A 23670-nucleotide genomic window follows, 5' to 3' on the forward strand; every position below is an offset into this window, starting at 1 on the left:
TTAGTGCGGGGCTTCCCAGGTGGCTCAGCGGTAAAGAATCCACCTGCAATGCAGGAGATGCGGGTTGGATCTCTGGATCAGAAAGATGCCCTGGAGAAGGAAATGGCAACCCACTCCAGTATTCTTGCCTGGAAAAGTCCATGGACAGAAAAGCCTGGCGGACCCATTGAGTCACAGAAGAGTCGGACGTGACTTAGCGACTAAACAAGGGCTTGCTGCCACCAGATCTGCACTCCTGTGTTCACGAGGGACAGACATTCCTTGCATCCTCTACTGTCCTTTGTCCCAGCAGGGCTGCGGCAGCCTACAGTACAATGGGGCCAAAGACACAAAAATTCTCATTTGGAAAACAGCGTAGAAAACATTGACACACAAATTTTATTCATTCGATTTCTACCTGGAAAGGAAGTCGGGTTGGAAAGCTACCCGGCGTCTCCGCTCCAGGGGTTCCAGGGGCTCCAGAAGCTACTATTCTCTTCCAAATATAATGTGAAAAGAGGGGTCTCTGGGTTTTTCGTCTTTGCTCCCTTCTCTAGCACACGCTTTGTCCCCCTCTCCCCCCTCCCCCGCCAAAAAAAAAAAAAAGTGTGTCGGGGGGTAGAACAGGCAAGCCACGTTACCAGGTTTTCAACAACAGGTTTTCTAAACACCAGAGCGCACTTCATTTATTAACATTTTGGATGAAACGTTAATGTGCCCAGTCAGGACACCCGAAACCCATTCCTGAGCTTCCCCTACAACGAGGGTACACACGAAGCACTCGCCACCATCTGGTCCCGAAAGCCCATAGAAGGTGGAAAGTTGCAAAATCCGGGCCCGGAGGGGCGCAAGCCCACCCCGAGCCGGGGCAGGAGGACTACGCTTCCTCCCGGAAGTGACGTGAGCTCAATCCCAGCTTGGCTCTCCCCAAACAAAAGGGATCTTGGGGCCCCGGGAGGAGCCTAAATGACATTGGAGAAGCCCCTCCTCCAGCCGGCGCGGATTGGTTTCGGGGCTGGAGAGGCGAGGAGGCCATTGGCTCTGCCGAATGCCAGTGCCCCCGCCTGGCTGTTGAGGGGCGGGGCTTCGAGGGGCTGTGGATGGAGAGGGTGGCGGAGGCGGCAGGGAGAGGAACCTTGAGCGCCGGGAAAAGGTAGGAGCCGTTGGCGCCGGGGCTTGGCGGCGGCTGGGAGGCCAGGTTCTCGTAAGAAAAACAGGGGTAGAACCGCCGGTGTCCTCCCGCCACCGTCCCAACTGCCACTCGCGCCCATCCCCTGAGGGGGCGGGGCCGTCTCCTCTACCTCCCGGTATTCCCTGAGGAGGCGGCTCCTCATCCTTCGAGGGTGCTTGCAGCTACTTATTGTCCCCCATCAATCCCAGCTTCCCAGAAGGGGCTGGTTTTCCTGACACCCCTCATTTAAAAGGTCCCTCACCTAGCCCCTCAACCTTGGGAGAAGGCGTACAGGTTCCCATTCTTTAGACTGCCGCCCCCGCCCCCATTTTGTACCCCTAGGAGGCCAGACATCTCTTCCAACACCTGTCCTTGCTCGCAAGGGAGGGACCAGAGGTAATTTTATCCATAAGATAAAAATCAGTGTTTTCAAAAAGAAGAGAGATGGGACGATGCAAAAATCAAAAGACCCGACCTAGACAGCCAGCTCCACGGACGAATCGGCCTTCCCCAACTTGGGTTCCTCCCATCCCCCATTCTGTATTCCTGAGCCTTCCCCCTGAATCCTCTATTCTCCTATTGAGCTGGGGCGGGGGCGGGGGGCGGTATCGAGAGTTCCTCTGCTTGGGGACTTTTTGACTCTGGAGGAGGAGAAATAGTAACCCTTCCCGACCCCGCTTTGTACCTTTACTCTATTACTTGAAAGAGAACCTAACCTCTGAGGATTGTTTTTTTTTAGGTTTGAGTTGCGTTTCGTTTTTGCTTTCTATCCTATTTCTTCCTGAAAATTTGATGAAAAATCGCCTTTTAGTATTAAACAGTGAATTGAGCGTGTTGTATATCTACAGAGTTGTCGTTGTGGGTAGGAATGCAGTGTATATTGTTGGACTGTCCGTAACAGCATGCTTTCAAGTGAAGCAGTACAGATAACTAAATAAAGAGCTTTAGATTAGGAATGAGTGACTTCCAGTCTAGGTGGGCTGGTCTGTTGCTCAGGGAGACTGCAGTTAACCTTGAAGGTGTAGTTCTTTTGAAACAAAAGGGAGGAAGTGTTTGAAGAAAATTCAGGTTCAGTGGTCTAGGTTTATGATTAATCTGGTCAGGTAGCCTTTGGTTACTCTCTAGCCCCTATTTTATGGTGGGTTTTTTCCTCTAGGAGAAACTGATGTGTAATATATATATATGATGTTGACTGGCTTTACAAGACCAGTATTATCTACCAAAATTCAGGGGATAAAAATTAAAAGCACATTTTAAATTTCAGAGATAAGGATTAATAAAAGCAAGGTAAACTCTAGCTATTCAGACACATGTGACTACCAAAGAGAGTCTCTATAGGGTGCTCATAAAGACCTTCATTTCAGCAGGTGCAAAATATTGATAATTTTGGCCTAATGTAAATGCCATTGACTCCCCATTAACCATCTGTTGCTAGCGCTTTTATACATTAAAATCCGCCATATTTTTTAGCGTTGTTTCTTTTGCTTTCAATCCAAAGTCTGTCTTACTACTGTTTTCTGAAGTCAAAGATAGTAACAATGGGATTGGAGGAGTTGGAATCATGAGGGGCAATCATAAGGGCTGTCTGTTACTTTCCTGATAAGCGTCTCTGAAGGTAGACGTCATGAAGGTAATTAATTTTGAATAGTTAGGTTGGACGTTTTCGGAGCCAGTCTCCCTCTGCATAGACCCACTCAATGACTGTTTCCAGATCTCCAATAAAAAGGCCCAGAGAAGAAACTGCGGAGGGTCTCTCCAGCACACACCAAGCATACTGCAGTGGGCTGGTAAGGGCCCCCCAGCAATAGCAGCAGAGAAAAACTAAAAGCAGAGCAGTAAATCCCCAAAAGATATATCTTCCTTTATGAACAGAGAAAAGAAAATAAACCAATGTAAAGAGACTAAGGAAAACAAAGTTGTGGTGATTGCCAGGGCCTTTATGAGCAGAAAGGAAAAAGCAAATAATGCTCTTTGATTCCTTGGCATAACAAGCAAGATTTATTCGATACACATTTGAATCGCAGAAATCTTTAACTTTTTCGACACCTGTTTAGTAGTGTTAGATGAAGAAAAGCATCGTATGCAGAGATTTTTCTAATGTATGTGTAGTCTATCTCATTATAAAGTCTTCAGGAGGTGTTAGTATGTTTTGTTTCACCTTTATACCTTTCACAGTGCCTAGTATATAGTTTGACTTAATGAGTGTTGAACTTCATTTGAAGCTGACACCTTCCGGTAGACTAGAAAGATGTACTGATAAGATATGGCATATCTTGTTGGTATAAACAGTCCATTTCTTTCTGCCTTGTTTTCCCGATCTGATGTCTTCTGGCGCTCCAGTATCTTCAATGACTCTAAAATACTGAATTTTGTAGTAGAAGATGTCTGCTGGTTAGATATATAATTTTGAAGTAATGAATTTTGAAGTTTGAAATTTGAACCAGACTTATTAATGTAATCAGTGCTAGTCTTTTAGCATTTTATTTTTCTAAAAATCTGACCTGAGAGGAATGAAGTGAATTTAGGAGAACACACTAGGAACTGTTTTTTCTTTAAAAATGGTTTCTGAGAGTTTGGTTTTGACAAATTTCTGATCTACCTTGGGATTTTTTTAAAAATGAATTTCTAATTGACTTTATACTTTTCTAAACTAGGACCAAGTACATGATCAAGGATACACACTGTATTGGGTCGCTGAATGGAATCATGCAGACTGACTGTGGTGGGCATAATGCACTCAGCCTACAGTGGATTTGTGTCTTGGTAGAATCAGGTTTCCAGTACTACTAGTTAATCTGCAGAACAAGATTAGAATTTTTGACTTTTCTGAGTGGAGCAGAATGGTGTTTCTTGGATGTTTTTAGTGAAATAGTGTTTCACTTTTTATGTGAATTAAATGTAATATTAAATATTCTTCTACACCTTTAGCATTTAAACACCAGTGAAGAATTCATGTCTGATTTTAGTTATTGGTTGGTTTAATTTTAAATATTTCAACATAGAGCTAAGATGCATAAGTAGGGGAAAACAAATCTTTTACATGTCATGATCTCAGATACCTGATACAAGGATTTTTAGGCCACTGAATTGGTGTTTAGTGGCATGATACAAGAAGCAGAGATATTTTTAGAGGAAGTTTGTCCAGTCTGGTGGTTGACCCCAGGAATAGCTCATCAGCCTGTTACCAAAGGCCATTTTTTTCTTATTTCCTGAATGTTTGCTGCTAATAGCTAAAAATTGAATCTTCCTAGTTTTAGTTCAAAGCATTTCAGTGAGAAGATAGGTTATTTATGGCGAGGCGATAAAGTGTGCTAATTTACAGCACAGACTTTAAAGGCAAACCTGAGTTCAAATCCCAACTCTGTTGCTCTTTTGCTGTATGACCCAGGAGAAGGGCAGAATTTTCTACCTTCACCATATCTCAGTTTCCTCAGCTGTGACTTAAAAATGACTTTTAGAGGCTTTTTTTAAAAAAGGATTACAGGAACGTGGCATGTAGGAAGCACTCAATAATTGGTAGGTATTATTGACATTATTATAGCACTGCACGTGAGTTAATTAATATTGAATATTCTTTTACTCCTTTATCATTTAAACAAAGGTGAAGAATTAGTATCTGATTTTAGCTATGGGTTGGTTTGGTTTTAAATGTTTGACTACATAGCTACGTTTCCTAAGTAGAAGGAAACAGCTTGTGTATGTCGTGATCTCAGACATCTGACAGAAGAATTTTTAGGACAGTGTGTGTGTCTTACAGTGTGTGTTTCATAATTTTGTCATGTGCATTATCTTCCTTAAACTTGTTGGCCCTGGAAAAAGAAAGGCAAGGGATTCAACTATCTGATGTTTTCTCTCTGAGTTGTCAGTTATTCCACTCCAAACTGTCTCAAGTGCCTTCACTCTCAGTGTCATATAAACAGTTTCATGGATAGTGTGATCATGGTACAGGGTTGTACCTTCTGTGAGATTTAAGGGATTTTCCATGGCAATTTTGATTAATAGTGATTTTTTTTCCCTTTTGAAGACAGCTCTTCTACTGCCTCCAATGTAAGGAGCAGTTCATAGGAACAATCAAAATGGATGAGAAGAAACCATGGATGGGGAGTTAAGAGTAGAGGGCAGGGGAGTCGAGGACAGGGGTTGTGGGTTGAGGGAAGCAGGACTACAAACAGGCTTTGATGTAAAGAATGTAGTAATATGGCTTCTCCCTGCCAACTATTTCCAAGCTCTGTATTTCAGGTCCAAAGCCAGAGCTTTCACTCTTAACTGTGTGCTCTGCTGCTAAATGAATCCTTTCTAAATCTTTTGGAGCCACAAAGAATGTAATCCTTAATTGTTACTGAGTTCAAATAGAAACTAGGAAGGAAAACAAAAAGAGCACAGGATGATGGGGTTTACAGACAAAAAAAGACTTCTGACCCTGAGCCTTGGGAGCGTCTGCATGGATCCCTTGTACAAAGCCGCTGGGCAAGGCGAGGCTGAAGTGTGCTCTGGGTCTGTCAGGGAGGAAGGGGTGCAGAGGGAGAAGCAAGCAGGGATGAGTTGTTTCAATGGGAGATAAGAGCTATAAATTATAATGGGGAGGAGAGTCAACTGATGGGTAAGTTAGAGAGGAAAGAAGCACTAAGTTTGGGGGTTTGGGGGAGGAAGAGGTCCCCGTTCCTTGGTTTCTGCTGAGTAGGCCTTTCTGCTACAGCAGTGGAACTAGAGTGGGAACAGAACCAGGCTGTCTCCTAGCTGGTCCAATATTTGACCGCACAGACAAGGTCTGGTCCAGCCCTGTGTCAGCTTCTTATTGCCTCTTGTTCCCAAATTGAAGGCAGAGAGGAGATTTTCTGAAAAGGCTCCATCCCTAAAGACTTCCTTGCTTCTAAACCTGTAGCCTTCACCACACTCGCTGACTTTGAACATGTTCCTCTTGGTAGGGGGGGGGGGGCTAATTACTTCTCATTCAGTGTCTGTCTCACATCACAGTCATCATTTCCCCGAAAAAACCAGTTCCTTTTCTAACATCCCTGTTTCTGTTAAAGGCATCATCATTCTAGTAACCCAGCCTTAAAACCTCAGCTGATCTGGGATTATTTCTCCTCTTATCTCCTTAAATAGAACCAATACTAAGTTACTGTACATTCTTAACAAAGTCTCTTACATCCGTTTTTTTTTTTTTTCCACTCTTAACTGCCACCATCCTCGTTCACACATTTTAATCTTATACCTGCACTGTTATTCTGCCAAGTGCTTTTTCTGCTTGCAGTTTCTCTTCAGTCAAATCAGCTCTGTACTTCAAGCTTTAGCCTTCTTAAAACTATACTTTTATTGTGAGATTCACCTTGTTAAAAATGTTTAGTGGCTTCTTATTTCCTAAAAGATAAAGTCCAGTTTTATGATACATTTCTATGCAGCCAGCCTGTTTTGAATACCCCTTTGAACCAGAGACTGCTGGGTACTAAGTTTATCAAGTAGAATAAGACAGAGTATTCATCTGGAAGAGCAGTCTTATGAGACAAAAGACAGCTATGTAAATAGATGAATTGATATAATAGAATGGGATAACTGCTGCTGGGTTATAAATATAGATACATATCCATTATGCATTTAATATTAAAAATAGCTGTAATGTTTTTAGAAGACCCATTTATCAGTATTACAAGTTAAAATTATGACTGTTAAAAGGTATAGAAATGCAGTGGAAGCAAAGTCATGCTTTTCATTTATATCCTAAAGTCACAAAAAAACTAGCCTAGACAGAAGATTGTCCTTTTTCTTTCCCAAGTAGTGTGCAAATACCATTGGCCTAAAAAAGTGTTGTGTGTTCCTAAGCCATTTTCCCCAGGAACTGGCCAGGTGATCACCTTCTCAGAACAGATCAGCCTGCCAGGTTAGAAGGAGTAAACTTGTTTTGATTTCTAAATTAGACACATGAATGGTAGAAAATGACTGCTCATTGGAAAAAGGAAAATTTCATTATCCTTGCAGATGCAACCAAATATATGCTCTCCAGAGATAACAAGTGAGAGAGCTGACCACTCACTAACCCTGTTAAACCCTTCCATATCCTGTTAGAGTATGTATAGTCATCCCCATTTTATAGAAGAAGGGAGAGCTCAAAGGTTAAGTGGATCAAGGAAGTACGAAGTTGTAGAGCCAGGATATAAACCTGGGTCTGTAGTACTCAGAAGTCCAAGCCCTTTCCACTGCAACATCCTCTTAGAAGAGTTACTTAGATACATCCTCTCAGAAGAGTTACCGTCCGCAAAGAACCTGGGAGCAAGGTCTCTTGATCATTTTCAACTGATATCAAATTGTTAAACTTTTTTTAAAAAAATCAGTGATCTGGTTTAAAAGACAAAATTTTAAAGGCAAAACAACATCATCAGTTATAATTTTCTGTTACAGTCCTATGAGAAATTTTTATACAGTTCAGAAAGAGTCAGATCATGGGCATAGCTAACACACAGATATCTGGACCGTATTAGGGTTTGTCCTGCATGCCACATGCTCTCTTTCTCCCTCGCCTGAAATCTTGATGGAGTCAACAACTTCATCCAACACTAATATTTGAAACGTTCTTGTATCCCAGCCTGCCTGTAGAATTGAGGCCCATGAATCATTTTACTGGAAATAAAATCAATCTACATATTGTTCCCTCATTGTAGTATTTTGCAAATCATGGTGACATTATTTCAAAGAAACAAAAATTTAGGGGGATGATGGACAGCTAGATGATATAGACAGATATACATATTTCAATGAAATTATAACACGATTTCACTGAAATATGTATATCTGTCTATATCATCTATCTGTCCCCTAAATTTTTACTTCTCTGAAATAATGCTAATAATTTCATTGAAATAAAGCCACTAACAAATATACCTGAAATGGTAAATACTCCTGGTAATTTCCTGATACTATCAATAGACATATTTTTAATTTTAATGAAAAAAATTATTAATGTAAAAGCTGTTATTCATTTTCATTAACGTATGTTCCAGTAGCTTAACTAATGTAGCTCTTCTGGTTTGGTCTTGTCCCAGGTAAGAATACTTGAAAAGGTATAAACAAGATTTCTAGGTAGACAGATCTGTTTTTAATAGCATTGTGCCAGACATCCCCATTTTCGGGGAGAGATGTTTGAATGTTTGTTTACAGGCATGAGGCCACTTCCTCCTTTTCTTCTGTATATGTATGAATGTTGTTGGCGACATGTAGGAGAGACAGTGGTGGAAGCAGATGTGCACACCTCGTGAGGGAGACGGACTTGCACACGCACACACACACAGAGATACGCTGGAGACGCGTGAGTCTTCAAACAGTGCTGACCAAAACAGAAACTGACATCCATCTTGCTGTCCCAGAAAGTCGATTAGACGGTATCTTAACAGTTTTACTATTTAGCTGTAATCTTCAGTAATTCACTTAACAACTCTGGTCTCAATTTTCATCTGTAAAATGAGAGTCCTAAGTTAGATTATTTCTGAGGTCCCTTCCAGTTCTGTGACTTAACATTGTAGCTGGTAAAATGAGAAAATCAGATGTAAGTTGGTACCAAGTAGCAGTAGTTACTAAGGAAGCCTCTGGAGTTAAATTACTTAGGTTCAAATTCTATTTCTGTCACATACTACATGTAAGACTTTGAACAAGTTATTTAGTCTTTGTACCTCAGTTTTCCCATCTTTAAAATGGAGGTGATGGTTATGATGAACTGGCTGGTTCATGGTTATAACACCTATCACCTAAGGTTGTAAGGACTGAGTTAATACATGTCAAGTACTTAGAACACTGCCTGGAACAGATTAATGTTTAGCTCAGTGTGTGTGTGTGTGTGTGTTTTATTACTACTATGGTTTGAATTCTAAAAAACTCTGAGGAAAAAATAAATAAAACTCTGAGAAGTGGTGATTAATATTGGTAAGCTTAATTATATTATTATTAATTTCTTCCCTAAGTATAAATCTAAAAAATCTGGCAACCTAGAATCAGCTTTGAGTAGAATTCTGAAAGCATTTTAAGTATTGACCTTAACAAGTTATTAGCATTATTACAGAGCTGGCTTCTTGAGGCCTTCTTCAAAGTACACATTGAGAGTATTGGATAAACAAGCATCTCAATCCCTTAGCACTGTTGTATATTATATTTATATTTCAGGATCCTGAAATTTGTACTCTGAAACTGTTACAAAACCATTCCTTTTTACATAATCCTATCATCAGACTGATAAGACACAGCAAGGCATTCTCTATTCAGGCACTCTCACAGTAAGGGGAAGATTTTGATCTAGTTGCAGTAATAACGTTTAAAAATACCAGTAGTAAATGATTACAATGTTGTGTTAGTTTGCTAGAGCTGCCATAACAAGTACCACAGACTGGGTTGCTGAAACAACAGAAATTTATCTTCTCACAATCCTGGAGGCTGGAAATCAGAAATCAGTGTGTCAGCAGCATTGGTTCCTTCTGAGGCCTCTCTGTCTTTGGCTTATTAAACGGGAGGCATCTTCTCCCTGTCTTCACAGGGTCTCTTCCTGGCCTGTCTTTTTATCCAAATCTCTCTTCTTACAAGGGCTCCAGCCATATTAGATAAGGGCCTACCCTAATGTCCTCGTATATTTTTTGGCTGCACCACCGTGACATGTGGGATCTTAGTTTCCTGACCAGAGATTGAACCGGTGCGCTCTGCAGTGGAAGCACAGTCTTAACCACTGCACCACCAGGGAAGTCCCGTGACCTCATTTTTAACTTAATCACTCTTTAAAGACCCTGTTTTCAAATATATCACATTCTGAGGGATTAGGGATTAGGACTTCAACATATAAATTTGGGTTAGAGGACACATTTAACCTATAACACATAAGTACAAAGAATACAAATAGTTCAGTAATATCTTTTACCTTCAACTGAAAGAAGATTGACTTGACAGTTATAGTAAAGCTTTTATTGCACAGTATTGTAGAATTTAATAAGATTTGTTTTTCTACCTTGATTTTAGAATCTTTGTAAATAATAATAGCAAAAACAACTCTCTTTAGTAAATGTACAAAAGATCTATTTACTTTTTACTTTGGGTAAAGGCCTCTTCCCTTTACCCAACCTCCACTCATTTTGGTTCTAGCTGTGCCTTTTCTGATAATATTTTGACATGTTTTTCTTTACTAGCCTAATCCTAAAATGCCAAAAGTACAATTTGGGATGCTGTCACTCTCTCACCCCCAAATGCATGAATAACCTTTATGAAAAGCCAGAAGTGCCAGAGGGTGGGGGAACTTAAATCTTGAAATAGTCAAGGTAATGTGTCAACACCTTCCACCCTCAGATAGAAGGTTGCTTTGGATACATTTTCTTCTTGAACAGCAGTGCACTTTTATTTATTTTAGACTTGGTATTTATAAAGGTGACTTTTTAAAAATTTCATATATGCTGGGTTTTTAAGGAAGTACGTTATCTAGTAGAAAGCTGTCAAAACACCCACTTTGTATGTCAGTGTTGATTTTTTGAATTTTTAGAATTCACTGGCCTTCCAAATTTTGGTTTTGCTTATATGTACTGAAAAGAGTCTTTACATAATTGGAGCAAGTTTGCATTACATCTTTGCTATTTTTCTATTACTTATATTGAAAACTTACTGAATGGCCTGAATGTCAGTCAGTTGCAGCCTAAGTGTAAATTTCTTAATTTATAAATTTGAATATATAATAATGAAATGATTTTTATCCAGTTTTGGAAGAATGATCTCCTGGGTACCATAACTGAGTGTGTGTGTGTGTGTGCGCGCGCGCTCGATCTCCTGGGCACCGTAACTGTGTGTATGTGTGCACGCGTGCGTGCATGCGTGTGCACGTGCGCTATCCAAGTGGATTTGAAAGAAAAGATTTATGTAGGGTTTTTTTTTTTTTTTGAGGTTCTTCTATATCCGGAAATATCTAAGACTCATCTTAAAAACATTTTCTCTTACATGTCCCATTTCACCCACCACTTAGAAATAAAGCCTTCAGTTCCACATAGGGACATACACACACCCAGATACTAGGTAGACAAACATCTTACTTGTACTCCACCCTGCCCTGCCTTACCGCTTACTTAGCTATAGAAGCTGTTCGGGGTGTTTCTTTTTCTGCCACCCAGTCTCTCTGGTAAAAAGGCAACAATGCCTGCTATCATCTAGAATAAGTTCAGAGCAAGAAGGAAAAGGCACAGCCACAGCCAGAACCAAAATGACTGGAGGTTGGGTAAAGGGAAAAGGCCTTAACCCAAAGTAAAATGTAAAATGAACAGAGTTCAAAGTAAAATGAACAGAGCCCAAGCCACAGCAGCATACGTCCGTGACAGAATCAGCACTGGTGCTGAGGAGGTACAGTGGAGGTGGGGGGCCAGTGTCCTTGATACCCGTAATTCTGTTCTTGTGGGTGTTGGCACATGAAAGTTTGTACAGAAGACCTTCATGCGCTCCTGGCTCTTAGCCCTGACTTGGTGAGAAGTAGCATATAAATATACCACATAGTAAGCCGGGCAAATTCAGTTTGAACTCACTTATTAATAGCTTAAAAATAAGCTTCATATTTAGTCTATAAATAGGCTTATTTTTCCAGGGTATTGTAGTATGTATAACTTTATCTTTTTACTGTATATATTTTTTTCATTGAGAAAAACTATAAAGCTTAATATAGCTATAGCTAGCTATACCACAGTGTATGATAATATATACAGACAACTTGTCCACAAGTGGTTTCTATTTCAAATTTATAGAAATTCCTTAGGCAGAAGTATCTGCATCTAAACTCTAAGGAAACTTGGGTCTTGGAAAGATTCTGCTGGAAGGAATGAGCTGAGCATCTGGTTGAAATGATCTTGTTTTTCTCTGTTACTTAACGGACAGTGACAATGACAAGTAACAACTCATTTAGAAAATAAGTGGAGAATGAGTCTGTAGACTACGATGTGACTTGCCAAAAATCTGGCAGTCATATTTCTGGTAATGAATATAGAGTTAGAAGCAGCCTTTCTCTGAAAATCTCAGACCAAATTATTTATATATTAGGCAGAAATTGGAGTCAAATGGACTTGGAAGCTTAAAATGCAAGATGGAAATTGTGTTCTATCAAATAAAATTTAGAGCCTATCTTTTTTAAAAGTTTGCTGTGTCTAATACACTATTAGAAAAGCATAAACCAAAAATTACATATAATTCAACATTTAATATTTGAACATAAGTGAGAAAAAGTAGAAGCTGGGATTAGTAATAAGCCCTTCAAAGTTGAGGTGGTGACAGATTGATTTGTTTGTTTATTGATTGGCAGATCAAGGGATCAGAATTTTCCTTACCAGAATTTGGCAGTTTGAAAAGTTAATTTGTAATCATGTTATTTTTTAAATCTAGTGCATTGTGAATAAGTCATAGTGATTCAAGCAAATAGGTTTTTGTCAGTTCAGGTAGAGAAAGTCAGTTTCTTCTAGTGACATTCATAAGATGAAATGGCAGTGGACATCTTAAAAAAGACTTTGAAAGGCCTCACCTTCCCTAATTATAATTGCAAAAGGGAAGGCAGATTCCTGGTATTTTTTCCAATGTACCCAGCTTCATCTTGAAGTGGCTGTTTTCTTCTTTCTTGTCTGTATCAACCTACAGCTGTCAGGCCTCTGCAGCTATGAGGACAGTTGACATTCTGAGGATTTACTAATTGTTTATAGAGTGTGGTCACGTAGACAATAAATCTCTTATTATTTTGCACATTGAACATTTTTCCACCATGCTGATGACATTTTAAATATATTTGTCAGTTTTCCCAAATTTTAACTGAAGAAAACCTTAAGAATTTATACTTGAGGACTAAAGTGTGACCATAAGCTATCAGGTCAGTATTACCCCACCCCATCCCCCTCCTGTACCACCCCCAGGAATATCACTAGCATGCTAAAACTCAACGCAGTTTTACTATCATGCATTTATATTTGAAACAAAAAGTTACTGCAGTATGTTGTGTATTGAAATTAGATTCAAATGTAAAGGACAGCAAAAAACCTGGAAAATTTTAATATTTACAAAGAATGGTTGTGGCAATATGCAAAAACAGATCTCTTGGGGTTGAATTACTCAGCTGGGGCCCTTCTTTCTCTCTTGTGTCATGTTTGTATTACATTCACTTTCTGTAGCTGCCGCTGCTCAGTCGCTTCAGTCGTGTCCGACTCTGTGCAACCCCATAGACGGCAGCCCATCAGGCCCCCCTGTCCCTGGGATTCTCCAAGCAAAAACACTGGAGTGGGTTGCCATTTCCTTCTCCATCACTTCCTGTAGACACCAAGCTAAATAATTGGTGAAAGTGAAGTCGCTCAGTCGTGTCCAACTCTTTGCAACCCCATGGACTGCAGCCCACCAGGCTCCTCTGTCCATGGGATTCTCCAGGCAAGAATACTGGAGTCGGTTGCCATTTCCTTCTCCAGGGGATCTTCCCGACCCAGGGATCGAACCCAGGTCTACCACACTGCAGGCAGACGCTTTAACCTCTGAGCCACCAGGATTGGTACATATTAGCAAAATGTTCCAGATATTAAAATTTGTGTGCAGAAGTTATTCCAAATGTAGATGTAACATGAATATTGTTCTTTATGCCATTGACAAAGAACAGAATTTTTTCTTGCTTAGACTAGCCTGCTTTATATCAGGTTGGCCAAAAGTTTAATCAGGTTTTTCCATAATATCTTAGAGAAAATCCTAAACGAACTTTTTGGCCAACCCAGTAATTAAAGGGACTAGAGATTGTTTCAGTTTCACTCTTTTTTGAGGCTGTATATTTATCACAACATCAAAAACTTTGATTTAGGTATAGTCTGTTTCAGTTCCTTTTGTATATTTACCTATAATTTTTACTTGACTTCTCTAACAAATAATTCTTAATTTTTACTCATGAAAGCTTCGAATGGAACCATGAAGGACTTTAGAGATTATCTAGTGTATTTGAGTTCATCTGTGAGGAAACTCAGTGCCAGAGCAGCTAGATAATTTTTTATTTTTCCTCAAAGCCATATAGCTGGTTAGTAGCAGGGCTGAGACTGAAATTCTACATTCTTCACTCATCACACTGCTTCCTTAAACCACAGTTTTAGATTTCTTTTTTTTTTTTTTTTAAAGCACAGTTTTAGATTTCTTAATGAGAATATTTAAGGAATAAAAAAATATTGAAGGAAATACATTTTGGCTCCATTCCTAGTTGATTTACTCAACTAGTGCAGTTAGTATTTATAGACTCCCTTTACCAAGTGCTCGTTATTCCTCTTAACATCAGGGGAGAGGTGAAAAAGATATAAAATGATTCCTTGCTTTATAATATCCTTGAGAGAGGTTAAAGCATGAAACCATCAGGAAATGGGGGAAGGATTTCATCTAAAAACAAAAGTGACTCAAATGGTAGTTTAAATTCCTCACAACTCTTCACTCCAGCATGCTATCTATCATCCTTCTTTACAAAAGGGTAGCCAGAGTCTCTTATTTCTAAAGTAATTGATCTTGACTGTCCCCAGTTTTGGTAATGCCTTTCTCAGAATTCTTTTGGAAAATGAGAGAGGATCAGTTCAGTTTAGTCGCTCAATCGTGTCCGACTCTTTGCGACCTCATGAATCGCAGCACACCAGGCCTCCCTGTCTATCACCAACTCCCGGAGTTCACTCAAACTCACGTCCATTGAGTCTGTGATGCCATCCAGCCATCTCATCCTCTGTTGTCCCCTTTTCCTCCTGCCCCCAATCCCTCCCAGCATCAGAGTCTTTTCCAATGAGTCAACTCTTTGCATGAGGTGGCCAGAGTACTGGAGTTTCAGCTTCAGCATCATTCCCTCCAAAGAAATCCCAGGGCTGATCTCCTTCAGAATGGACTGGTTGGATCTCCTTGCAGTCCAAGGGACTCTCAAGAGTCTTCTCCAACACCACAGTCCAAAAGCATCAATTCTTCGGCGCTCAGCTTTCTTCACAGTCCAACTCTCACATCCATACGTGACCACTGGAAAAACCATAGCCTTAACTAGACAGACCTTTGTTGACAAAGTAATGTCTCTGCTTTTGAATATGCTACTAGATTGGTCATAACTTTTCTTCCAAGAAGTAAGCGTCTTTTAATTTCACGGCTGCAGTCACCATCTGTAGTGATTTTGGAGTCCCAAAAAATAAAGTCTGACACTGTTTCTACTGTTTCCCCATCTATTTCCCATGAAGTGATGGGACCAGATGCCATGATCTTCATTTTCTGAATGTTGAGCTTTAAGCCAACTTTTCACTCTCCTCTTTCAGGATAGTAGTTCCTAATAATTAAAGCATTGATCACCTTGTATCAAGAGCTTGGCAAGATGTTTTGTATTTATTAACTCAATCTTTACAGCAATCCTATGAATTAGATATCATTTCACTTTAACAGATAGGAAAACTGGGACTCAGAACACTTGTCCAGTCACACAACGAAGATGTCAACCTAGCATCTATCTGACTGCAAAGTAATGTATTTTTTCCAACATACTATCTTTAAGTGTAGCTTTATTAGGTTTGTGGGTTTGGGGGGTTTTGTTTGTTTTGTTTGTTTTTTAGTTTTTATTTTTAAAGTAACTGTTGTGAGGTATCTCTCTAATAGTTACATGAGAATTACTTACTAGTCGCTAACCCTCACCAATTAGAAATGTAGCAGTTAGAGCTGAAGTTACATTGAACATATTTTACCATGTGGCAAAAGATTCCTACAGCATGTTCTGGAAGGATATCTAACAACACAGTGAAGTATATATTTTCTACATGCTCTCATTCGCTTAAAGGCAGTAGTTCTAAAAGGAATCAATGACTCTTTTGTGTGCTCATAGAAATTGGGAGTTACTAGAGGGTGTGTGAACTAGTCATGTTGTGATTCACTTTGGAAAAAAAAAAAAACTACACGAGTGTGGCAATTTAAAAGTAGAGCATGGGAGAGGGAAAACAGTTTTTGTTCTACTTTATAAATTATAAAATGTATCTTACCGTACACAATAGTCAGAAGAGCCTTCAAAGATTGTATCATAGTCTAACTTTTATCTATGTGTGGTTTGTGAGAAATTAATCTTATGGAAAGGGTTAAATTTGTGCCATGCAATTTGCCATTTAACGTATTTTAAAAGATGCAAGACTTCTTAGAAATATGAACTTGTTAAGTCAAATAAATTCAGTTTATAATAGCCTGGCCAATTAAGATGTTTAAACAATATATTTTAAGCACTCATTTAAAAGTACATTTGTACATGGTTGCACTTAAGTCTTATTTTACTATGAAATATAAATATTGTGATAGATGCTCTCTGTGAAAGTAGGCAATTTAAAAGAAAAATTTCTCCTGTCATCCCACCATACATTATCTTTGCTTAAATTGATTTCAGCCAATTTCAGAGGGATCCCAGAGTGTTTTATATACAGTTTTAGAGTTTGGTTATCTGAAAGTAGAATATCTTTTTATGGTATAACAGTTTTTCAGTGAAATAGTATTCATTATTACAAAATTTTACCTGAACTTCTAGTGAATAAAACTAGTGACTAATTGTTTCAGAGAATTCTGGCAAGTTGTAGTCCATGGAGTCGCAAAAGAGCTAGACACAACTTAGCAACTGAACGATAACAATTCTTTCTGAGACCTTCTAGGATGTTTGAATATATGCCAGGAGGGAAAAATAATGAAAACCTGATCTTTGTAAATGGTGATAAAGTCAATAATTTAAATGAATTTTATTTTCATTTACTGCTCAGTTTATGATTAACATCAGAAAATTCTTATTTTTACATTTAATTACAACCATTTCCTTTCTTTTTTAAATTTTATTTTTAATTGGAGGATAATTGCTTTACAGTATTGTGTTGGTTTCTGCATACATCAGCATGGATCAGCCATAGGTATACATAAGTCTCCTCCCTCTTGAACCTCCCTCCCACCTCCTACCCAGTTGCACCCATCAAGGTTGTCACTGTGTTGAGCTCCCTGCGTCAAATCCCCACCAGCTGTCTGCTGTACACACGGCAGTGCCCCACCCTCTTCATCCGCCGCTGTGTCCGCAAGTCTCTTCTCTGTGTCTGTCTCCATCACTGCCCTGCGAATAAGCTCATCAGTACCGTCTTTCTAGATTCCATGTATGTGCCTTAATTTGTGATACTTGTTTTTCTCTTTCTGATTTAGTTCTCTCTGTATAAATGGGCTCTAGGTTCATCTACCTCATTAGAACTGACTCACGTGTGTTTCTTTTTATAGCTGAGTAATATTTCATTGTATATATGTTCCACAGCTTCTTTACCCACTCATCTGTCAGTAGACATCGAGGCTGCTTCCATGTCCTAGCTATTATAAATAGTGCTGCAATGAACATTGGGTACATGTGTCATTTTCAGTTACAGTTTTCTCAGGGTATATGCCCAGTAGTGGGATTTCTGAGTCATATGGTAGTTTTATTCCTAGTTAACCATTTCCTTTCTTAAAAGTATTTTCTACTGTAATTCTTGCTCTTATCTCACTTTATTTTTTCTTAAATAGTATCGGATTACCTCTGTCTTCTGGAGATTATCTGATTATTGTCCTTGTTTCAGGCTTTCAGGATGAATCTGGAAAAACTCAGCAAGCCAGAACTCCTAACACTATTCAGTATTCTTGAAGGAGAGCTTGAAGCAAGGGACCTCGTTATAGAAGCTTTAAAGGTATGTTTTTTAAAAAAGAGAGAGAGAGTGGCCATCATATGTTTGAAAGCCATTTCTTTGCTTAACTAGGATATTTCTATAGTCCTAGTTGAAGTTTAGAGGCCTTGGTATATACACATTGATACTTGCTATAGCAGCCACCCATATGATATGATTTGGGGACTCTGATAAAGCCTTTCTGCTTCCAAATAATTCCTTTAGTCTCCCTACCTGATGTCTGGACTTGAACTTTATTCTTTACCTTAGTGCCTTTAGCTGTTTCTGAATGCCAACCCCTCGAGAACCTGATGAAACCTACTTTCTTAAAAATCTGTATACAACCATATTCCATAATTCAGGATATAATATCTGATAGATCAAGGACTCCATTAAGTCTATGAATAGATTTCCCTAGACCCCAGATTAAAAATTCTTACTTTTGTTTCAGTATTTGATATCTATTAAAATACCCGGGAATGGGGAGGAGATGATTATAGGAAATCTACTTTCTATTCAATTTTGCTGCGAACCCAAAATTAATCTAAAAAATAAAGTCTAATTTAAAAAACAATATAAGGGCATAACTTCTTTAAAGTGTCATGAATCTTCTACACCTTGGGAAGGATGTTTTCTAATCTGTCCTGAAATCAGATTTGGAGAGGAAAAGAAAAGACCTTAAGGGTATCTGTTTGAGTAATAGGAAAATGATACACCCGAAAGGAGAGAAGTGGCCAAAGATGAGACTTGGGCATGCTGAAAAAAGCATAGTCTCTGCTGAAAGCTATTGCTTTTTTCTTTTTCTTTCTTTTTTTTTTTTTTATGTAGCTTTGTAATGTGTGATGAGTGATTTCCAGTGGTTTAATTTCTCCAAAGTACATGAGGCAGTTGCCTTCTGATTGGGGGGTGGAGTCTGGCTTATTTTCCTTTCCCCGCTTACTTCAGTCTTAGTTTACATGGCATCCCTGAAGATCACATGTTTATGGCTTTGACACATGCCTAGTCAAATATAAAGTTCATTGCTAGAGTCTGCCTGTTCTGCCACTAAGCATGACTGTGTGACCTTGGTCTAAGTCATTCAGTCTGTCTGAAACAAAGCTTCCTTGTCTGTAATAAGAATAAATGATTAATAACTAGTATTTCTGTGTAACACTGTAATTTGCATGGCATTATAAGTACTCCAATGATGTAGGATTCATTTCTTCTTTTCCCTTTATTTGTATTCTCTCAGCACATATCATATACCCCATATCCAAGAAACAGTCAGTGGTTGCTAATCATCTGAATGGATGTTTCCAGTGTGCCCTCAACAGGCTAACTTTTCAGTGACTCCCCCGCCAACATATATTACAAATAAATGTTTACTCTGGCTGGTGACTCATTTCTGCCACATCCACAGGTCTTCCCCTTTTGTCACTCTTGGGGATTTCTCGTCCTTTCCCTGTACGTCCCTGAAAACTGTTTCTCATAACCCCATCCTAAACTGATTACACCCAGGACACCTTCCCGTTTATTATCACATATTTATCTGATCAATGAAGAGAAAAGAAAAAGAAGGTTGAAGAAAGTTTGAGCTCATTCCCTATCCTTACTCCTAAAGTGAGTTGTTTTTCCTGCTTCCTTCTCTTGTTCTCATCTGAGACTTCTGGCTCTCCTCTCCATAGGAATCACCAGCTTAGACCTGGAAGGGTTCCACTGCCTAGGCTGAACCAGAAAGTGCTTTGCTCATGCCCTCTTAGAACTCAGAAAGCGTTTTCCAAGAGCAGCATTATTATAAATAGCAATCAGAATTTGGAAACTACAATAGTTTGGCAACGTTTAAAAAAGGCTCACCTGAGGATCGGTGCCTGTCTGCGCTGGGATTCCAGGAAGAAGTTTCCCATACATATCGCAACGGACTTACACAAAAACTTGTGGGCCTCAGCCCTCTCCTAATTGGGATAGGGGTTGAGGAATGGCTTCCTCTAATAGAAAAATTGGAAGATGACCTCTTTGCTTTCTAGCCTTAAAAGCCTGTGGAGCTTTATGATTGTTTTGCTAATCCTTATATCCTCAGCACCTGGCATATAGATTCTCAATGGATATTCGTTGAACAGAGGAAATGTATGCCATTGTTTTAAAAGATTGCTGTAATATTTCAAAATGAATGTTGTAAATTATTAAATTTACAGCCTGCCCTATGTAACATACTGCCTTCTGGTTTTAATGTTAACAGATGCTAAGGTGCTTACTGCATATGTTTTCCTAAAATAAAATTATTTTTTTCTGTGTGAATCCAATTTTAGTTACTGTAGGCAGCTTCTGACAAGTTGAAAGCGCAGCTTGAGAAGCAAGAGCTGTAGTTAAGAGAGCATTTTGAAATAAGATACCATTCAGAATCAGGCACAAGTGTTGTATTTAGTCTGTGCATACAGCCTGTAGGTGGTAAAGTTCTCTTCTAAGATTTAAACTATATGAGGTTTAGGTGAAATGAATAGCTTCACCAGAAGTGATATATCTTTAAACAGTCTATTGTTAGACAAAGTAGCAGCAGGGGGTCAAAATTGTTTCAGCCCTTTGAGAAAAGCAACTGCCATATCAGATTCTGAAAATGAAATCTTGTTTTTATTTGTGGAGTGATTTTTTGTTTGGGCTTTTGCTGTTGTTGTTGTTGGTTCTGTAATATGTCAAGATTTTACTGCATTCTTTCTGTATAGCTCTTGCTTAGCAACAAACACTGTTGCTGTTCTTGAACTAATATGACAGCTTGCTAATTTTCTTCAATTTAGTATTCTGTCTTAATTCATGCTTAGCTGGTTGAAAAGGTTTTGGTCTTTGTTCTTAAATAGCTATGATTGGTTTTTCCTTTATGTTTTAAAGTTTTTTGTTTTGCCTTTTTTTTTTTCTCTTTACCTTTAAGAGAGATTTTTCCTGGATATAAAATCTATTCTTTAACCTTGCATGTCAGAACAAAACCATATGGTTCACTGTTGCTGTTAAATAAATAGTAAGTCCCATTGGCAAGGGTTAGATTTATATAGGGATGTATTATAAAAGTTCCTGTAGTTTGTAAGTAAATCCTACCTATAAAGTTATAATTGTAAAAGAGCTTCATTCATTTTCCAGAATTTCTGCAGTTTCAGATTGTAAATACACCCTTGTAGAGCCTTCATAGTTCTTTTTCTCCCCAAAATATAAAAGCCTCCTCACTCTTCTGTTGCAGCCAAGACATGTTTGGCATAGAACCAAGGAATTCAATAGATATAATGTAATATTCAGCTCTTCAGTATTTGAAGAATAATTGTTAGAGGCCATTTATACCATATTTGATCCTAAATGAACTTTATATAAAATGATTTTCTGTTTTAGAAGGCATTACGTCAGAGAAAAGCCTTCTTAATGAAAGTCTCTCCCTTTGATTTGACCACTTCATTTACATGAATGAGAACACTATGGGAATCCCTTCCACAGTGAAAGCAGATGACATAGCTCATTAACTGTCCAGGAGAGGTTGGATTGGAACCACACAGTTCAGCAGCAGAAGCTCAGTTCATTAATTCTAAGAAAATCGAGAAAAAGCCTCCCAACAGGGTCTGATTACTCTAGAAAAAGAAGAGGGAACACTCATTTTTAAAATTTGGAAAACAGATTTGACTGTCAATAAAAGTTAAATAGTTTGAACCTTCCATGTTGTGTATATTATATCTACGTGTCTCAGATCTGATGCAAAGACACCCTTAGCTATGTTTAAGTAGAATCTACCCTGATTAGTATCATTTTATTTTAAAGCATTCTTTAAATTGCTTTCGCAATAATAAATGGTGAAGTATTACAACTTTCACATAGAATAAGCTTAAAGAGTCTTGAATTCCTTTCCACTGATGCCTCAGTCATAAAACAGGTATAACTCTTCTAACGTCTAGGATATAGCTGTTGGTTTTGGCCAGAAGCCATTGCAGAATTCCCTAGGCAAGAAAATTTACAGACAAAAATGTTGTAGGCAGGACAAGGTTAGAAATATATTTAAGAGTTTGAGGCTGTAATATTTAACTATTGGGAGTTTTTTAAACTGCCAGAGTTAGAAATAAAAAAAATTGATGTTACATATATGTCTGTGTTAACAATAAATTACTTACTTTTTCCAAAAATATTCTTAAAATAATAATAAGGATCTTATGGCAGTGCCAAAAATATAGAACAGACACAAGCTATCATGGAAGGTGCTGTGGCCTAGGAAAATCACAAGTACACGTTCAGTGTAAGTGGAGTGTGCCATCTGCTTTTGGTCATGGCCTTGTGCTTTTTTTGGAAGCAGATTATTATGAAGGCTGGTCTGAGATGAGGAAAGTAAAATTGAATTTGGCAAAAAACAGACATTGTCCTGTACTAGTAAGCTTGTCAAGTGTGTTTGCATTGAAAACAAAATCAGATATATGCTCACATGGTAACGGATCTGTGAATATATTTAAATGTACTCAAAGTTGAAGCATTCTTTGTCACTCATAAGCCTGGACATAACAGTTCTTTGACCAAAAATGATCCCATTTTGATAAATGATTTTTAGGAAGAGATTTTAGAATTGGAGTAGGTAATTTAAATCTTTGCTGAAAGATCACATGAACATAAGCTTATAACTGAGAGACGTCCAGTTGCTGCCCATATAAGAACTGGGGTATTAAGAATCAAGCAGAACTTTATTTAGGGAATTGAATTATGAGGTTTTTAGATGTACATTCATAACCTTTACTATGAAATGTGTTTTAGAAGAGAATCAGTTGCCATCTGGGGCCATGGCGACTGGCCCCCCAAAAAACACGTTTTTTATGTGTTTTATATAGTTGGAATTTATATAGCTAATACTTCTTATTCCTACTCTCTGAATAATGTGCATATATGAAATCCTAGCTTTCAAAAAAGAGGCATAAAGGTGTAATTATTAGGCATTCTACTAAATTATCAACTAGAACCTTCAGTTAAGTGTAGCTGTTAAGAGCATGAGCTTTCATATTAGACAGACATAAGTTTGAGTTCTGCCATTTAACTGTATGATCTTAGACCATTTACTTACCCTGTTAACCTGGATCAGTAAAATGGCACAGTTATCTCAAGAATTAAGACAGCAAATGGTAATCAAGGTGCTCAGTGCTCATTTACTGTTAGTTATTATTATTAGAACATAAGTTTTAAAGTTCATCTATTTAGAAACAAAGATACATTCCATAGAGCAAGATATACTGATAGCATCCTGTCCTTCATAAGACAGCATAAGAAAGATGAACATTTTAAATTAAAATCTTTGTTATCAGAAGGGCTTGTACTGTAGCTTGTTTTTCTTATGGGAATTGATGGTTTTGAGCTGATCCACCCCCACCCTCACAACCTAACACGTGTATTTTGAGACAGTTGGCAAGGGTTAAGGGTGTACTGTGGGGCATGGAACAGATGTTACATTGCATTCCCTTCTCTCTGCCTTTATAATGAAAACAGGAAATACAGAGACAGTGTGGGAACATTTTTCAAATTGATTTTTTTCCATTGATTTCTTTGCTTATTTCTCTACTGATTGATCTGACATATTTGTTATATTTTGGCTTTTTATTTGCTTTATTGAGATAAAATTGACATGCATATATTTAATGTATATAAATTGATGTTTTCATATATGTATCCCCCATGAAACCTTTACTACCATCAAGATAGTGTACATATCCATCATCTCTCAAATTTTCCTCATGCCCCTTTGCAATCCCTTAACCTTCCCAACTCCTCCCCATACCCCCACCTCAAAAGCACCAATCCTCTAGAGGTTAGTTTACATTTTCTGGAATTTTATGGTGGAATAATCATACAGGATGTAATCTTTTATTTGGCCTGGTTCTTTGACTCAGT

The 23670-nt window shown here is 38.4% G+C and overlaps 1 protein-coding gene across 1 annotated transcript in view; it reads left to right on the forward strand.

The window, feature by feature from the left end:
* CTTNBP2NL (CTTNBP2 N-terminal like) overlaps positions 1056–23670 on the forward strand; it is a 52487-nt gene continuing 29872 nt past the window's right edge. Inside the window, exons 1-2 of the mRNA XM_018045918.1 lie at positions 1056–1132; positions 17719–17826. Coding sequence (XP_017901407.1) covers positions 17728–17826 — 99 coding nt within the window. The 5' untranslated portion in view covers positions 1056–1132; positions 17719–17727. The remainder of the gene's footprint in view (positions 1133–17718; positions 17827–23670) is intronic.

The sequence above is a fragment of the Capra hircus genome, chromosome 3 (assembly GCF_001704415.2).
Source record: "Capra hircus breed San Clemente chromosome 3, ASM170441v1, whole genome shotgun sequence".
NCBI lineage: Eukaryota > Metazoa > Chordata > Mammalia > Artiodactyla > Bovidae > Capra > Capra hircus.